Source organism: Ictalurus furcatus, chromosome 13 (assembly GCF_023375685.1).
Source record: "Ictalurus furcatus strain D&B chromosome 13, Billie_1.0, whole genome shotgun sequence".
Classification (NCBI taxonomy): Eukaryota; Metazoa; Chordata; class Actinopteri; order Siluriformes; family Ictaluridae; genus Ictalurus; species Ictalurus furcatus.
The window spans coordinates 12,447,683-12,460,276 of record NC_071267.1 but is presented as its reverse complement, the minus strand read 5'-3'; the positions used below and the strand labels follow the sequence as shown (position 1 = coordinate 12,460,276).

The 12,594-nt window shown below is 40.0% G+C and overlaps 1 protein-coding gene across 1 annotated transcript in view; it reads left to right on the top strand.

Annotated features, from left to right (window-relative positions):
• snx29 (sorting nexin 29) overlaps window positions 1-12,594 on the top strand; it is a 106,795-nt gene that overhangs the window by 2,078 nt on the left and 92,123 nt on the right. Inside the window, exons 2-11 of the mRNA XM_053640558.1 lie at window positions 1,271-1,335; window positions 2,735-2,787; window positions 3,068-3,192; window positions 5,433-5,613; window positions 5,803-5,873; window positions 8,384-8,638; window positions 8,862-9,222; window positions 9,347-9,471; window positions 9,634-9,724; window positions 9,806-9,888. Of these exons, the coding sequence (XP_053496533.1) occupies window positions 1,271-1,335; window positions 2,735-2,787; window positions 3,068-3,192; window positions 5,433-5,613; window positions 5,803-5,873; window positions 8,384-8,638; window positions 8,862-9,222; window positions 9,347-9,471; window positions 9,634-9,724; window positions 9,806-9,888 (1,410 nt within the window). The remainder of the gene's footprint in view (window positions 1-1,270; window positions 1,336-2,734; window positions 2,788-3,067; window positions 3,193-5,432; window positions 5,614-5,802; window positions 5,874-8,383; window positions 8,639-8,861; window positions 9,223-9,346; window positions 9,472-9,633; window positions 9,725-9,805; window positions 9,889-12,594) is intronic.

Genomic DNA, 12,594 nt, shown 5'->3' with positions numbered 1-12,594 from the left:
CAGTCTTAAATATTTTTGTTGGTGTTTTAAGAAAGAAGTTTTTTATTTTGATTTTGTATCGTTTCCAGGTTTAGGATAGGGTCAGCCCCTAGAGCTAGATGAAGATGGGTGACTACATCACAGTTCCCCTGGCTGCAACCTATTTCCCATGATAATTAAAAAGCTTTGAGTGTGTCACTTTTGTGTTGTTCTTTTTACGAAAGAAACTTTGAGTCCATCAGAGTCCACTGAAAATGAAAACTGTGTTTAGTGACACTTTCTGCTCGACTGATTACACATATCTACATAAAAAAAAAAACGCATCAAGATAACTCAGATTAGCTGATTATATAATAATTGTGACCTACACACATCGCAGTGTAGGTCACATTGTTGCCCTTTGTTTTTTTTGTTTGTTTTGTTTTAAACATTATTTTAGTTTCTTTAAAACGTTAGGGTTTGTCCTAAATGTCAGTACTCTGGAAATACTCTAAGGCTTATTTCACAAGAAGGATCTTTTGTACTATCTTACTTTGATAGTAAAAAAACAAACAAACAAAAAACCCCCAAACATACAAGCCAGTTAGAGGGCTAGCTTCTTATCCAACTCACATACACTTAATCCAAAGCGCATGACACTTTTTAAAAAGGGGATGGTGTTGTTTTTTTTTTCCATGTTTAAGCCATGCAGAGCTACATCCCCTTTACATCCTCACTCAAGTCAAGCTCTGTCCTTATTGGCAAAGAAGCGGTCAGACTTAAAAAACACCTTGTTTGCAAATACACTACACCATAGAAAGATACACAAACAGGTATTGGAATTATTTTTGTTGGCATATTTAAAGTTCACAGTGCCACAAATTCACATATAGGTCACAGAGCAAATCAGACATTATAGTTCACAGACCAACATGAAACAATCATGATGCAGATACACGTACTGTATACCATGTCAGACTTAAACCTATGACATTTTGTATATATTTTAGTATTTCACATGTATGACGATGCTAATCTGTGATAAACAGTGTGTCAGTGATTTATAGATACATGCACTTGCACAGCTACAGTAAGTAGGAAGTGATGAGCGTGAAGAGGTGGAAGTCAGAAACTTCAATTAATCAGATAGTTCTGCTTATAAAAAGGAATCTGTATAATAAAAAGCTGTGAACTTCTTTAATCTTCAATAACAGGCCAATAACAACACGCGCAGGCTTGGTGCAATGTCTGGATATGCTTTTGTGAGAAAAGTGGATGTTCCAGTAATATGCTGAATGTTTGGATCTTTTAGGCACACAGCAACATGACCTGAAAAGACAAAACCTTCTGGAAAGATTGCTGGATGCAGTTAAACAGGTACAGTATCTCAAACCCATGGCTGTGAAAGTGGAGTCTGGAGAACCCCCGGGGTCCGTTATGAACATCTGGTGGTTCCGTGACTGTATACACTGGATGGATCTAAATCATATTTTAACTATTAACTCTTATCAAAGTTGTTAGGGTTATTATTTAGTTAAAAAGGGTTAAAGTAAAATTCAGTAACTTAAAAACAAGCATAAATAATGTGAACTTTAATCTTTTAATAAAACCAGTAAGTTTTAAGTGAATAAATATGGATGAGTGAAAAGATCAGGAATAAAAAAGCTCTAATAGTTCAAATAAGGCTTCAAAGTTGCCCTGTACTTAAAATTATTAATATTAAATTAACATTCATTTGAAGCATTGCTAATCAGCCAATCAGATGGGTGGGAAGGGCTGTTCTGACATCGCATGATAGTATTCATTGTGAATGACAACATTATTACTGATTATAATTATTACTAATTATTTAATGAAAATACTATCTAATAGGCTGCAGTGTATAAACATCACTGTAAGTAAGTAAGTAGCACTATAAATAATGACTCTAATGTTTCAGTGTGTTCCTTTTGGTGAAACGTTCAGGAATAAAAATCTCTATGGCTCCATTAAATAACCATAATATGAAAATATGATGTTAATAGCCATAACATGATAATTTGATGTAATATCATGACTGAAAAATATACTTTGAGTATAATATTTGAATTGTTCAAGCAAAGTCTGTGGAATTGACTTTTATAGGTAGTGGTTTCCAAAAAGCTTGAGAACCCCTTGGCTGGGATGTTCGAGAACCTGAATGATTGGACGATCAGATATTAACGACTTGGTGCTGTACTCTCAAACCTGACGAGTTTTAAGCTTGCTCAGATTTAAGTTTACAAATGGATTGCTTTGAGCACAGCTTACCTGTACTGGTTTGAGTTGACTTATTCTTTGTTACACTAATTAAATCCACTATGTTAAGTTTAAGGAATGAACTAAGTCTCTCTTAAAATGCTCTTTTGTTTATAAATATGCAATAAGTAATAATCTGTGCATTTACTATGAAATGTGTGCAATATAGCTACAATATGTGCAATAACCAGAAATACGTGTAATAACTACAGTATTTGCAGCTACTAAAATTTGTACATACAGTAACTAAGAATTTGTGCAATAAGGGCAGATGGGAGGAATGTGGGGAGGGTAGGATGTGAGCACTCATCTTCAGTTACACGCTTGTGTGTATATCTTAACCGTCACCTTCTACGAATGTGAGTACTTGTCTTTTGTTGCATGCTTGTGTGTACAACGTGTGTGTTTGACATTGAAACTTATTTAGGTACTCATTTAAAGTTCTGCATATTTATATGATTTAATATGGTTGGGTTTTTTTTTTTTTTTTTTTTAATAGTGCCAAATTCGCTTTGGTGGAAGAAAGGAGATTGCCTCAGACTCTGACAGCAGGTTTGATGAAATTGAATAGATATGCTATCATTTTATTTCTGAATCATTACATTCAAATTCTGTTTGCATCAGAAACTGCGTTGTAGGGTCCCCCACCTTTTCCTGTTTTCTCCTGTTCTCTACTTCATCCTGTATTGTTTGCTTTATCTTGTACAGTTGCCTGCCTGTGACTCATCTGTGATTTTGCTGTGATTGTGTTTTCAATTATATTCCCTGACAGGCCAATATTGTACATTTTTCCACTGGCTCGTCTGTTCCTGACTGCTGTGTGTGTTTTCAGAGTCATCTGCCTGTGTGCCCAGTTTGAGGCTGTGCTTCAGCATGGTCTGAGGAAGAGCCGAGGCCTGGCGCTCACCGCTGCGGCCATAAAGCAGGTGGCTGGCTTCACCAGCAAGACCGAAGGAGGTAGGCAAACTACTGACTTGACACTCATCTTTTACTGAGGCTTGCCACATTCTCTGGTTAATATTTAAAGAAGACTTTATGGACAAGTAACCTTTTGAAACATTTTTCTCAGTAACCTTGGTAAAAGGTCACTAAATGAACTGCTAGTATACACTTACCTTCTAAACCTGGGAGGCCCTACCTGGGAGGTGTCTTAATAACAGAAAGTATCTATAGAGCTGCGGGCAGTCCATAGAGGAAACAGATGCTTCAGAGGTCTCGTACAGGGAAAGCAGGTGCTGAGAGTGTTTGTGAAACCAGATGGTTATGCAATAATTGTCATGAAAAAGGGCAAAAAAGAGAAATAGGCCATCTCTGAGGTTTACTACCGGCACCTGTTGTGGTTTAGAGTTTTTAAAAAGCAACAGGGGACTAAGAATGATACCATTTGTTAATGCACCGTAGCTTAGAGAGATTAACTGCAGAGGTAAATTTGCTCGACATACTCAATTGGATAGCATATACTTGGCGGGTGTCAATTTTAAGAGCGCTATAGAGGTTTAATTGGAGAGTCTGCCTCACATATTTGAGTCCCTCCGTCTCCCTTCTTTAGTTTTGGGAAATTTTATGAGTAGTTTAAGATCAGTTGTTAGTAAAAGAAAAGAAAAGAAAAGTGATCCAAGAAAAGATAAGAATCGTATGAAGAAATGATGTGATAACAGCAAGCCATTATGACATTTGCACCTTTTTAAAAATTATTTATTTAATTTTTATTTTCATTTTTTATTTTTGAGTGCCACTGCTGTCTATCTAGCTGTAGGTGCTCTTGGGCTTTGTTTAAAAGAGACTTTGTAGATCCCAGGAGACTTTCAGCAGGTTGTTGCACATTTCCCAGGGTCCTCTTTTTTTTGAAGTGTGAAATTGGGGCCTACATTTGACTTCTGTTATCATCATTCTGAAACCGAGGGGTCTCGATTTCAGTAGATCGTTTTCGATAATGTACTTATCTTTACTTAAACATACTTGGAAAATAATAATTTCAGTCGGTTTCATTCTAACATATCGAGGTAATACTGCCCCAAATAAACCCAAATGAGGAAAAACGAATTACTGGCAGTTTCTCTTGTGTACTCATTTACTGCGGGTTTGTATGCATTGCCACACTGTACACCTTATAGCATCTAAAATCCACCAATTGGGTTCAGGATCTAAACCTAACCTCTGTTTGATTGGCCGTTGCCCCGCCTTCAATACTCTCTTTTAAACATTTGCTACTACTAGCAAGATCTGCACCTTTTGTGAGTCCTCCTGTGTTTGAGGGTCCCTCATGTTCCTTTCCATCCAGATTTTTTTGGTTTCCTCTCACCTATCAATAACATACTGGTATGTGGATTGGTGATGCAAATGTACGTGTACATGATGCTCTGTGCTGGACTGGTGTCCCATCCACCAGGTTAAAGTAGTTACTGAAGATGACTGAATGAAAGAATATGATTTTCTCATTTGACCAACACTTTTCTACACACATTACTGAAAGAGAAACAGTAAACAATACAAACATATGGGTGAGGCGTTGAGTGGTTCAGTCAGTCACACACAACCTTAACTGCTGAGTTTCCAGTATGCCGTCTCTGTTTGACCCTGGTGACCTGAGCCAAGTAGAATATTTGTAACAAGCTCAATTTTCACTACGATACATGCAATACTATAACGAGCCGTGTTAACGCAGTTAAACGGGTATTTAAGCTGAAGCAGAAGTCACAGATGAATGTGGTAGATGTGTAACAGTGCTGTATGACTGTTTTTCCTGTGTTGGCTTAGGGCTGCAATTGCTACAAACAGTTTTGCACTCAAGTTTCCATCATTGAAGAGCTGATAACAAAAAACAAGTTAAAACTATAATGAATTCAAAAATGACTTTGGTGCTCTTGTTCATCAGTTGGTCATAAGCTCATAAGTTCCTTTTTGGCACTTTTTACTTATATGGCAGACAAATATAGAAGGGAATTATTTATAATCGCACTATCCAGTGTCACCCAGATGAGGACTGGTTCCCGTTTGAGTCTGATTCCCCTTTAGGTTTCTTCCTCATATCGTCTCAGGGAGTTTTCCCTTGCCACCATCACCTCTGGCTTGCTCATTAGGGATACATTTATAAATGCCAAATTTATATCTGGAATTTATTTATTACTGTAATGCTGCTTTGTGACAATGTCCATTGTTAAAATGATGTGCAGATAAAATTGAATTGAATTTTGTAGATTTGACCTTCTGGTTCTACGTGAAAGAGCACCTGAACCGTCACGAGCTGCAGCGTTTCTATTCTCTGAGGAACATCTGGTCTGAGCTGGGCCGAGGCAGGGCTTGGCTGCGCTGTGCCCTCAATGAGCACTCTTTGGAGCGCTACCTCCACATGCTGCTGGCTGACCGTCCTCGGCTGAGGTACACCTTGCTCTGTTTGATTCACGCTGCTGTTTTATTCAGGTTCCCAGTCAGGAGTGATGTATTTTTTTTGCTTTTGAAGGGTGTACAGTTTTGGGGGCTTGAATGCTTATTTCCTAACCCTGTTTGAGTAAGTAGTTATAAAAGTTGAAACTTTTTAAAAAGTCAGATCATTTGTATGTTTTCTAGTGCATTCTATGAAGAGTGGGCTTTTATCCTTGATGAGGAGAGAGCCAGTATGCTTCCCACTATGGCTGCAGGTTAGTAGCTGTGAACAGCTTCTATAGGTTCATTTTGCAATTTGGAAATCAATAGAAAATTAAATGTTGAAAGAGTTACCTGAGATGCCGTACTTCTCATAGTGTTATTTACAGTGAGGGAAAAAAGTATTTGATCCCCTGCTGATTTTGTACGTTTGCCCACTGACAAAGAAATGATCACTCTATAATTTTAATGGTAGATTTATTTGAACAGTGAGAGACAGAATAACAACAAAAAAAATCCAGAAAAACGCAAGTCAAAAATGTTATAAATTGATTTGCATTTTAATGAGGGAAATATTTATTTGACCCCTCTGCAAAACATGACTTAGTACTTGGTGGCAAAACCCTTGTTGGCAATCACAGAGGTCAGACGTTTCTTGTAGTTGGCCGCCAGGTTTACACACATCTCAGGAGGGATTTTGTCCCACTCCTCTTTGCAGATCTTCTCCATGTCATTAAGGTTTCGAGGCTGACGTTTGGCAACTCGAACCTTCAGCTCCCTCCACAGATTTTCTATAGGATTAAGGTCTGGAGACTGGCTAGGCCACTCCAGGACCTTAATGTGCTTCTTCTAGAGCCACTCCTTTGTTGCCTTGGCTGTGTGTTTTGGGTCATTGTCATGCTGGAATACCCATCCACGACCCATTTTCAGTGCCCTGGCTGAGGGAAGGAGGTTCTCACCCAAGATTTGACGGTACATGGCCCCGTCCATCGTCCCTTTGATGTGGTGAAGTTGTCCTGTCCCCTTAGCAGAAAAACACCCCCAAAGCATAATGTTTCCACCTCCATGTTTGACGGTGGGGATGGTGTTCTTGGGGTCATAGGCAGCATTCCTCCTCCTCCAAACACGGCGAGTTGAGTCGATGCCAAAGAGCTCCATTTTGGTCTCATCTGACCACAACACTTTCACCCAGTTGTCCTCTGAATCATTCAGATGTTCACTGGCAAACTTCAGACGGGCATGTATATGTGCTTTCTTGAGCAGGGGGACCTTGCGGGCGCTGCAGGATTTCAGTCCTTCACGGCGTAGTGTGTTACCAATTGTTTTCTTGGTGACTATGGTCCCAGCTGCCTTGAGATCATTGACAAGATCCTCCCGTGTAGTTCTGGGCTGATTCCTCACTGTTCTCATGATCATTGCAACTCCACGAGGTGAGATCTTGCATGGAGCCCCAGGCCGAGGGAGATTGACAGTTCTTTTGTGTTTCTTCCGTTTGCGAATAATCGCACCAACTGTTGTCACCTTCTCACCAAGCTGCTTGGCAATGCTCTTGTAGCCCATTCCAGACTTGTGTAGGTCTACAATCTTGTCCCTGACATCCTTGGAGAGCTCTTTGGTCTTGGCCATGGTGGAGAGTTTGGAATCTGATTGATTGATTGCTTCTGTGGACAGGTGTCTTTTATACAGGTAACAAGCTGAGATTAGGAGCACTCCCTTTAAGAGTGTGCTCCTAATCTCAGCTCGTTACCTGTATAAAAGACATCTGGGAGCCAGAAATCTTTCTGATTGAGAGGGGGTCAAATACTTATTTCCCTCATTAAAATGCAAATGAATTTATAACATTTTTGACATGCGTTTTTCTGGATTTTCTTGTTGTTATTCTGTCTCTCACTGTTCAAATAAATCTACCATTAAAATTATAGACTGATCATTTCTTTGTCAGTGGGCAAACGTACAAAATCAGCAGGGGATCAAATACTTTTTTCCCTCACTGTATGTATTTGTTTAGCTCTTTTTTTTTTTCTCATGTATTTTTGTTCATTATTGACCATTTCATAGTTTGAGCCAAAAACTGATAACCGGAAGGTCTGTCATTAAGGGTGTTTTTTTTGTTCGTTTAATCATTGAGCCCAATTTATCATGCTGGATGAATGAATTATTCATAAATCATTTGCAGGAGAGTTTACACAAGAAATGTCTTAATGCGAAATACTATTTTATTTACAGGTTATGCTGTCAAGTTTAAATAGCTTATTTCAATTGCATCCATGAGTTTAATGAAATATTTTGGAGGCTTGGTTGAGTCATAATAATAATAAAGCAATCAAAAAGAATTCATAAATGAAGACAAATTAAACCGGCTTATAAAACGAGGAAGTCAGTCCGTGGCTGTTGTAACCAATAAACTGTAATGGTTGAGCTGGATTACTGGAAGATTTCCCCGCCTTTAGAAGGTTCTCATTCACCGTTTAATCGTCATTTAGTTGTGTTCAGCTGTCTATCATCTTTACCTTTTTAAAAATATTGAGGGTGTCAATAAATGTAAATCAACCCTGCCGTGAATGCGCTTTCTAATTAATAGGTAACTGCCATTTATCAACATACACACACGAGTACAAGGAAGATCGTCATTACCGAAAAATTTTAAATCTGTCAGGAATTTTTCTCGTTCAGTTTAGCCAGCGAAAACATTTACACACCAGCTTTACAAAAAGATTCATTAACGAGCGTTTATTAGTTCTCAGCAGAGCATCATTTCACACGAATGTTCTCTTTGTGGAAGCAGGACTGAACTCCATCCTGTTCGCCATCAACATTGACAACACGGATCTGAATGGGCAGGCGCGGGCCGGACCGTCTGTCTCACTTCTGATAAAAGAGTCTACACAGGGCATGAGCAGTCTGTGGAAGGAGTCGGCGCAGGGCGTCAGCACCCTGCTCAGAGAGATCGGCACTGCCACAGCCGTGGTGCCCGGTTTTACACCACGCTCAGACTGTCCCTCTGACCCCCTGCCTGTCCTGCCCCGGAGCACATCCACAGGTACAGGGGGAAACTACATGAACGTGTTCTGTAATAATTCCCTTTTTACTCATGTAGTATGTTATTATTGTATGTATGTTATTAAGTCTCTTTATGGTCAGTATCCATGCTAAAGTACTTGTTCAGAGTTTTCTAATAATGCCTCTCTTCTTGGTTATTGTTCATTTTAAAATCACTGTGCAACATCTGAATCTTCCTGGTTTCTGTTCCCCCTGCTCTTTAGATTCTGGTTTGAGGAAGGAGCGAAGGAGGAAGAAGAAAATCACTAACATCATTTCGTTTGATGACGATCTGGACGCGGGAGCAGAAGATGAAGACGAGGGCTGTGGAGGTGTCAGGAGGAGTCTGAGGAAGAGTACGACGGGTGATGTGACCTCAGAGGAAGGTCTAGAGGCTTGTGAGTCATCCCCCTTACAGAACGGGCTGCCTGAGCCAGAGCATGGCATCATCAGTTGGGCTGAAACACCTCCCCAGAACGGAGCTCTTCTCGACACTAAGAGCATGTACCACGAGGAAGACGAGGATGACGATTTTTACGGCAAGAGCCGGCCAGTGCCTCAGGAGGACCACGGGAGTGGGGAACAGTGTGTTCATACCCATATACTATGTTATTTTGCCAAGTGCAGCACATAAATGAATTAATAATGATATAACACTGTTTTTCATAAACATAGCAGATAACTGAGTGAGAATAATTTGTTCATCCAGGGTTGTAATTGGGAGCTTGTCCAGTGTTTCGACTTGGAGCCCCAGGCCGATCATTACAGAGGCTGACAACGACAGCTCAGACATCCTCATCCCTCTTACTGCAGCAGAAACCTACAGCCCGAAAGGTCTGGACACCCTGTCTCACTTGCTCTGGTCTTATCCATAAAAAATGAACACTTCATCTACAGTTCATTGACTAATAAAATAGAATTAGTAGTGAGTAGAAGTGAAATTAACTTTAAGAACTAACACTGAGGTCTGCCTTTTTTTTTTTTTTTTACTTTCAGTTGACGACTCTGTTGAGACGATAGGATTTCACGAGCAAACAGAGAGTTCAAGTCCAACCACTGACACTGAAAAACCAAAAGCTGAGTTCAGGTAACACTTCTGCTTTGTACCTCTTATTGAATTAATGTGGGCTGCTGTTCATGAACTGCAATACTTTTTTCTCTCTTTCAGCATGGAATCCAACATGTTGACCCAGAATGCCTCTGTGACCAGTGTAGTGACCAGTCCTGGCCTGCCTGACTCTATGACTATGGGTGAGTGGGTGTTCTACCTTTTCTGCATTAACATACACAACCAGAGACGTTAATATTGTTACTGTCTGATAGGGTTGTATGATATGGACAAACATTACACATTTCCATAATATTGATCTATACTATAGCAGTGAACTGTTGTGAATGAATTAATTGAATAAAAAGAGAAGAGTATTTATTTATTTATTTATTTATTACATCGTTATGATTTATAAACACACCCAGATAAAGCTCACCGGGAACCTTTGAGAGTGTTAAGGATGCTCACAGAACACAACATGTAAACGTTGTTTGTGATCATTTTGAATGTTGCATATCAGTGTTTCAAAGGCCAGTCCTGCAATAAGTAAGGAATAAAACACGATGAGGTGTGCTGATATACCAAAATAGTGCAAAGTCCTCTGTCCTGTAGACTCTCCAGTGGCAGAAAATGCACTGACTCTTACAAAGTGCTGACATAGAGACTCTTCCAGAAATGTTAAATAACCACCCCCATACAGCAGACTTCATCATATCATCATAAGATGACACACTTTTCTTTGTTAAATAGAAAATAAAGTTTAAATAGCAGATAAAGTTTTTATCTGTTTATTATTATTGTTAGAGTATGTGAAGTGTCTGCCATAAAACTCATTGTGAATGAGTTGCTATAGAAACAATAACCTGTTAGACTGAGCACATTAATATAAACCCTAAATCATTATTTGAATTATAGCTGGCAATACTATCAGAGCTGCTGTTCAGTTAATTAACACCATCTGACCAACCAGATCTGAGAATCCAACTGCTGTGGTATAACAATAAACAATACACCGATCAGCCATAACATTAAAACCCCAGAGAGGTGAAGTGAATAACATTTGATTATCTCATTACAGTGTCACCTGTCAAGGGGTGGGATATATTATGCTGTAAGGGAACAGAAAGTTCTCGGAGTTGATGTGTTGTAAGCAGAAAAAATGGGCAAGCGTAAGGATCTGAGCGACTTTGACAAGGGCCAAATTGTGATGGCTAGATTACTGAGTCAGAGAATCTCCAAAACGGCAGGTCTTGTGGGGTGTTCCTGGTGTGCAGTGGTTAGTACCTACAAAAGTCGTCTAAGAAAGGACAGCCGGTGCCCAAGGCTTGTTCATGCACGTGTGGAGCGAAGGCTAGTTTGTCTGGTCCGATCCCCCAGAAGAGCTACTGAGCACAAGTTGCTGAAAAAGTTAATGCTGTCTTTGATAGAAAGGTATCACAAAGCAAGCTGCGAATGGGCCTGCGTAGCTGCAGACCGGTCCGAGTGCCCATGCTGACCCCTGTACACCGCTGAAAGCACCTGGGCATGTGCGCATCAGAACTGGACCATGGAGCAGTGGGAGAAGGTGGCCTGGTCTGATGAATCTTGTTTTCATTTACATCACGTGGATGGTGGGATTGTATGCATCGCTTACCTGGGGAAGAGATGACACCAGGATGCACTATGGGAAGAAGGCAAGCCTACAGCAACAGTGTGATGAACAATTTGGGCAATGTTCTGCTGGGAAACTTGGGTCCTGGCATTCCTGTGGATATTCCTTTGAACGTACCATCTACCTAAACATTGCTGCAGACCAGGTACTGTACACCCCTTCCTAATGGCAGTGGTCTCGTTCATTCGTATCTCAATCCGATTGAACATCTGTGGGACGTGCTGGACAAACAAATCCGATCCATGAAGCCCCACCTCTCAACTTACCGGACTTAAAGGATCTGCTACTAACGTCCCGGTGTCAGATACCACAGCACACCTTCAGAGGTCTTGTGGAGTCCATGTCTCAATGGGTCAGAGTTGTTTTGGCGACCCAAGGGGACCTATACAATATTAGGCAGGTGGTTTTAATGTTATGGCTGATCAGTATATATTGTACAGCTGTACTTGTATTTGTTGGTGATGTACCTTAGTATGTGCCTTTTCAAAATCACAGACATGCTTTTGACCATATCCCTACTGTGCTTTTGTAGCTGTTAGTCATATATGAATACATCAGTGGTGGCAGATCTGCTTGGGGAAAACTGGGGAATTCACTTGTGTCTTTCTGTGTTGTTTCCTTGAGCCTCATAATGGCTTATGGTTAACATAGAGTAAATTTGGAGTGGAAAGAAATATCCTGACGTTTGTTGTTGACGACTGGTTAAGACTGGACATTTTATCCTAATGAAGTCTAATCATATTTTCCTCTGAACATAAACAGAGCTCTCTTAGTCTATTTTCTGAGTATTTCCAGTTTAGTTTTCTGATTTAAGCCTGTTGCATTTGTGTCATTTCTGACTGAACACCTTCCTCCAGTGGAGGGCACTGTTGATCCAGAGCAGTACCTCAACAAGTTTGCACTGGTGGATAAAAACAGTATGCTACGACGAACTCAGAGGAGGCAGAGATTAGAATTGAATGGAAATAAAATACATTAAATACAGCACAGCATAAAGCATTGAAATGTGCATAGTTATGTGCTGGCTATAAATGCATTCATCCATAGTAGGAATAGAACACAGAGTGACTGAAACCTGCTTCGTATGTGGGCAAGAAATCATCACCTTTGTGTGTTTACTTCGTTATTATCACACCCACTTTGCCCAAACTAACAACAAATGCATAGGAGCCCCAATGCTTTTATAAATACCATGTCAATCATAGACATGTAAAAAAACCCCAAAACAAACACCCCCTCCCCTCCAAAATATGGT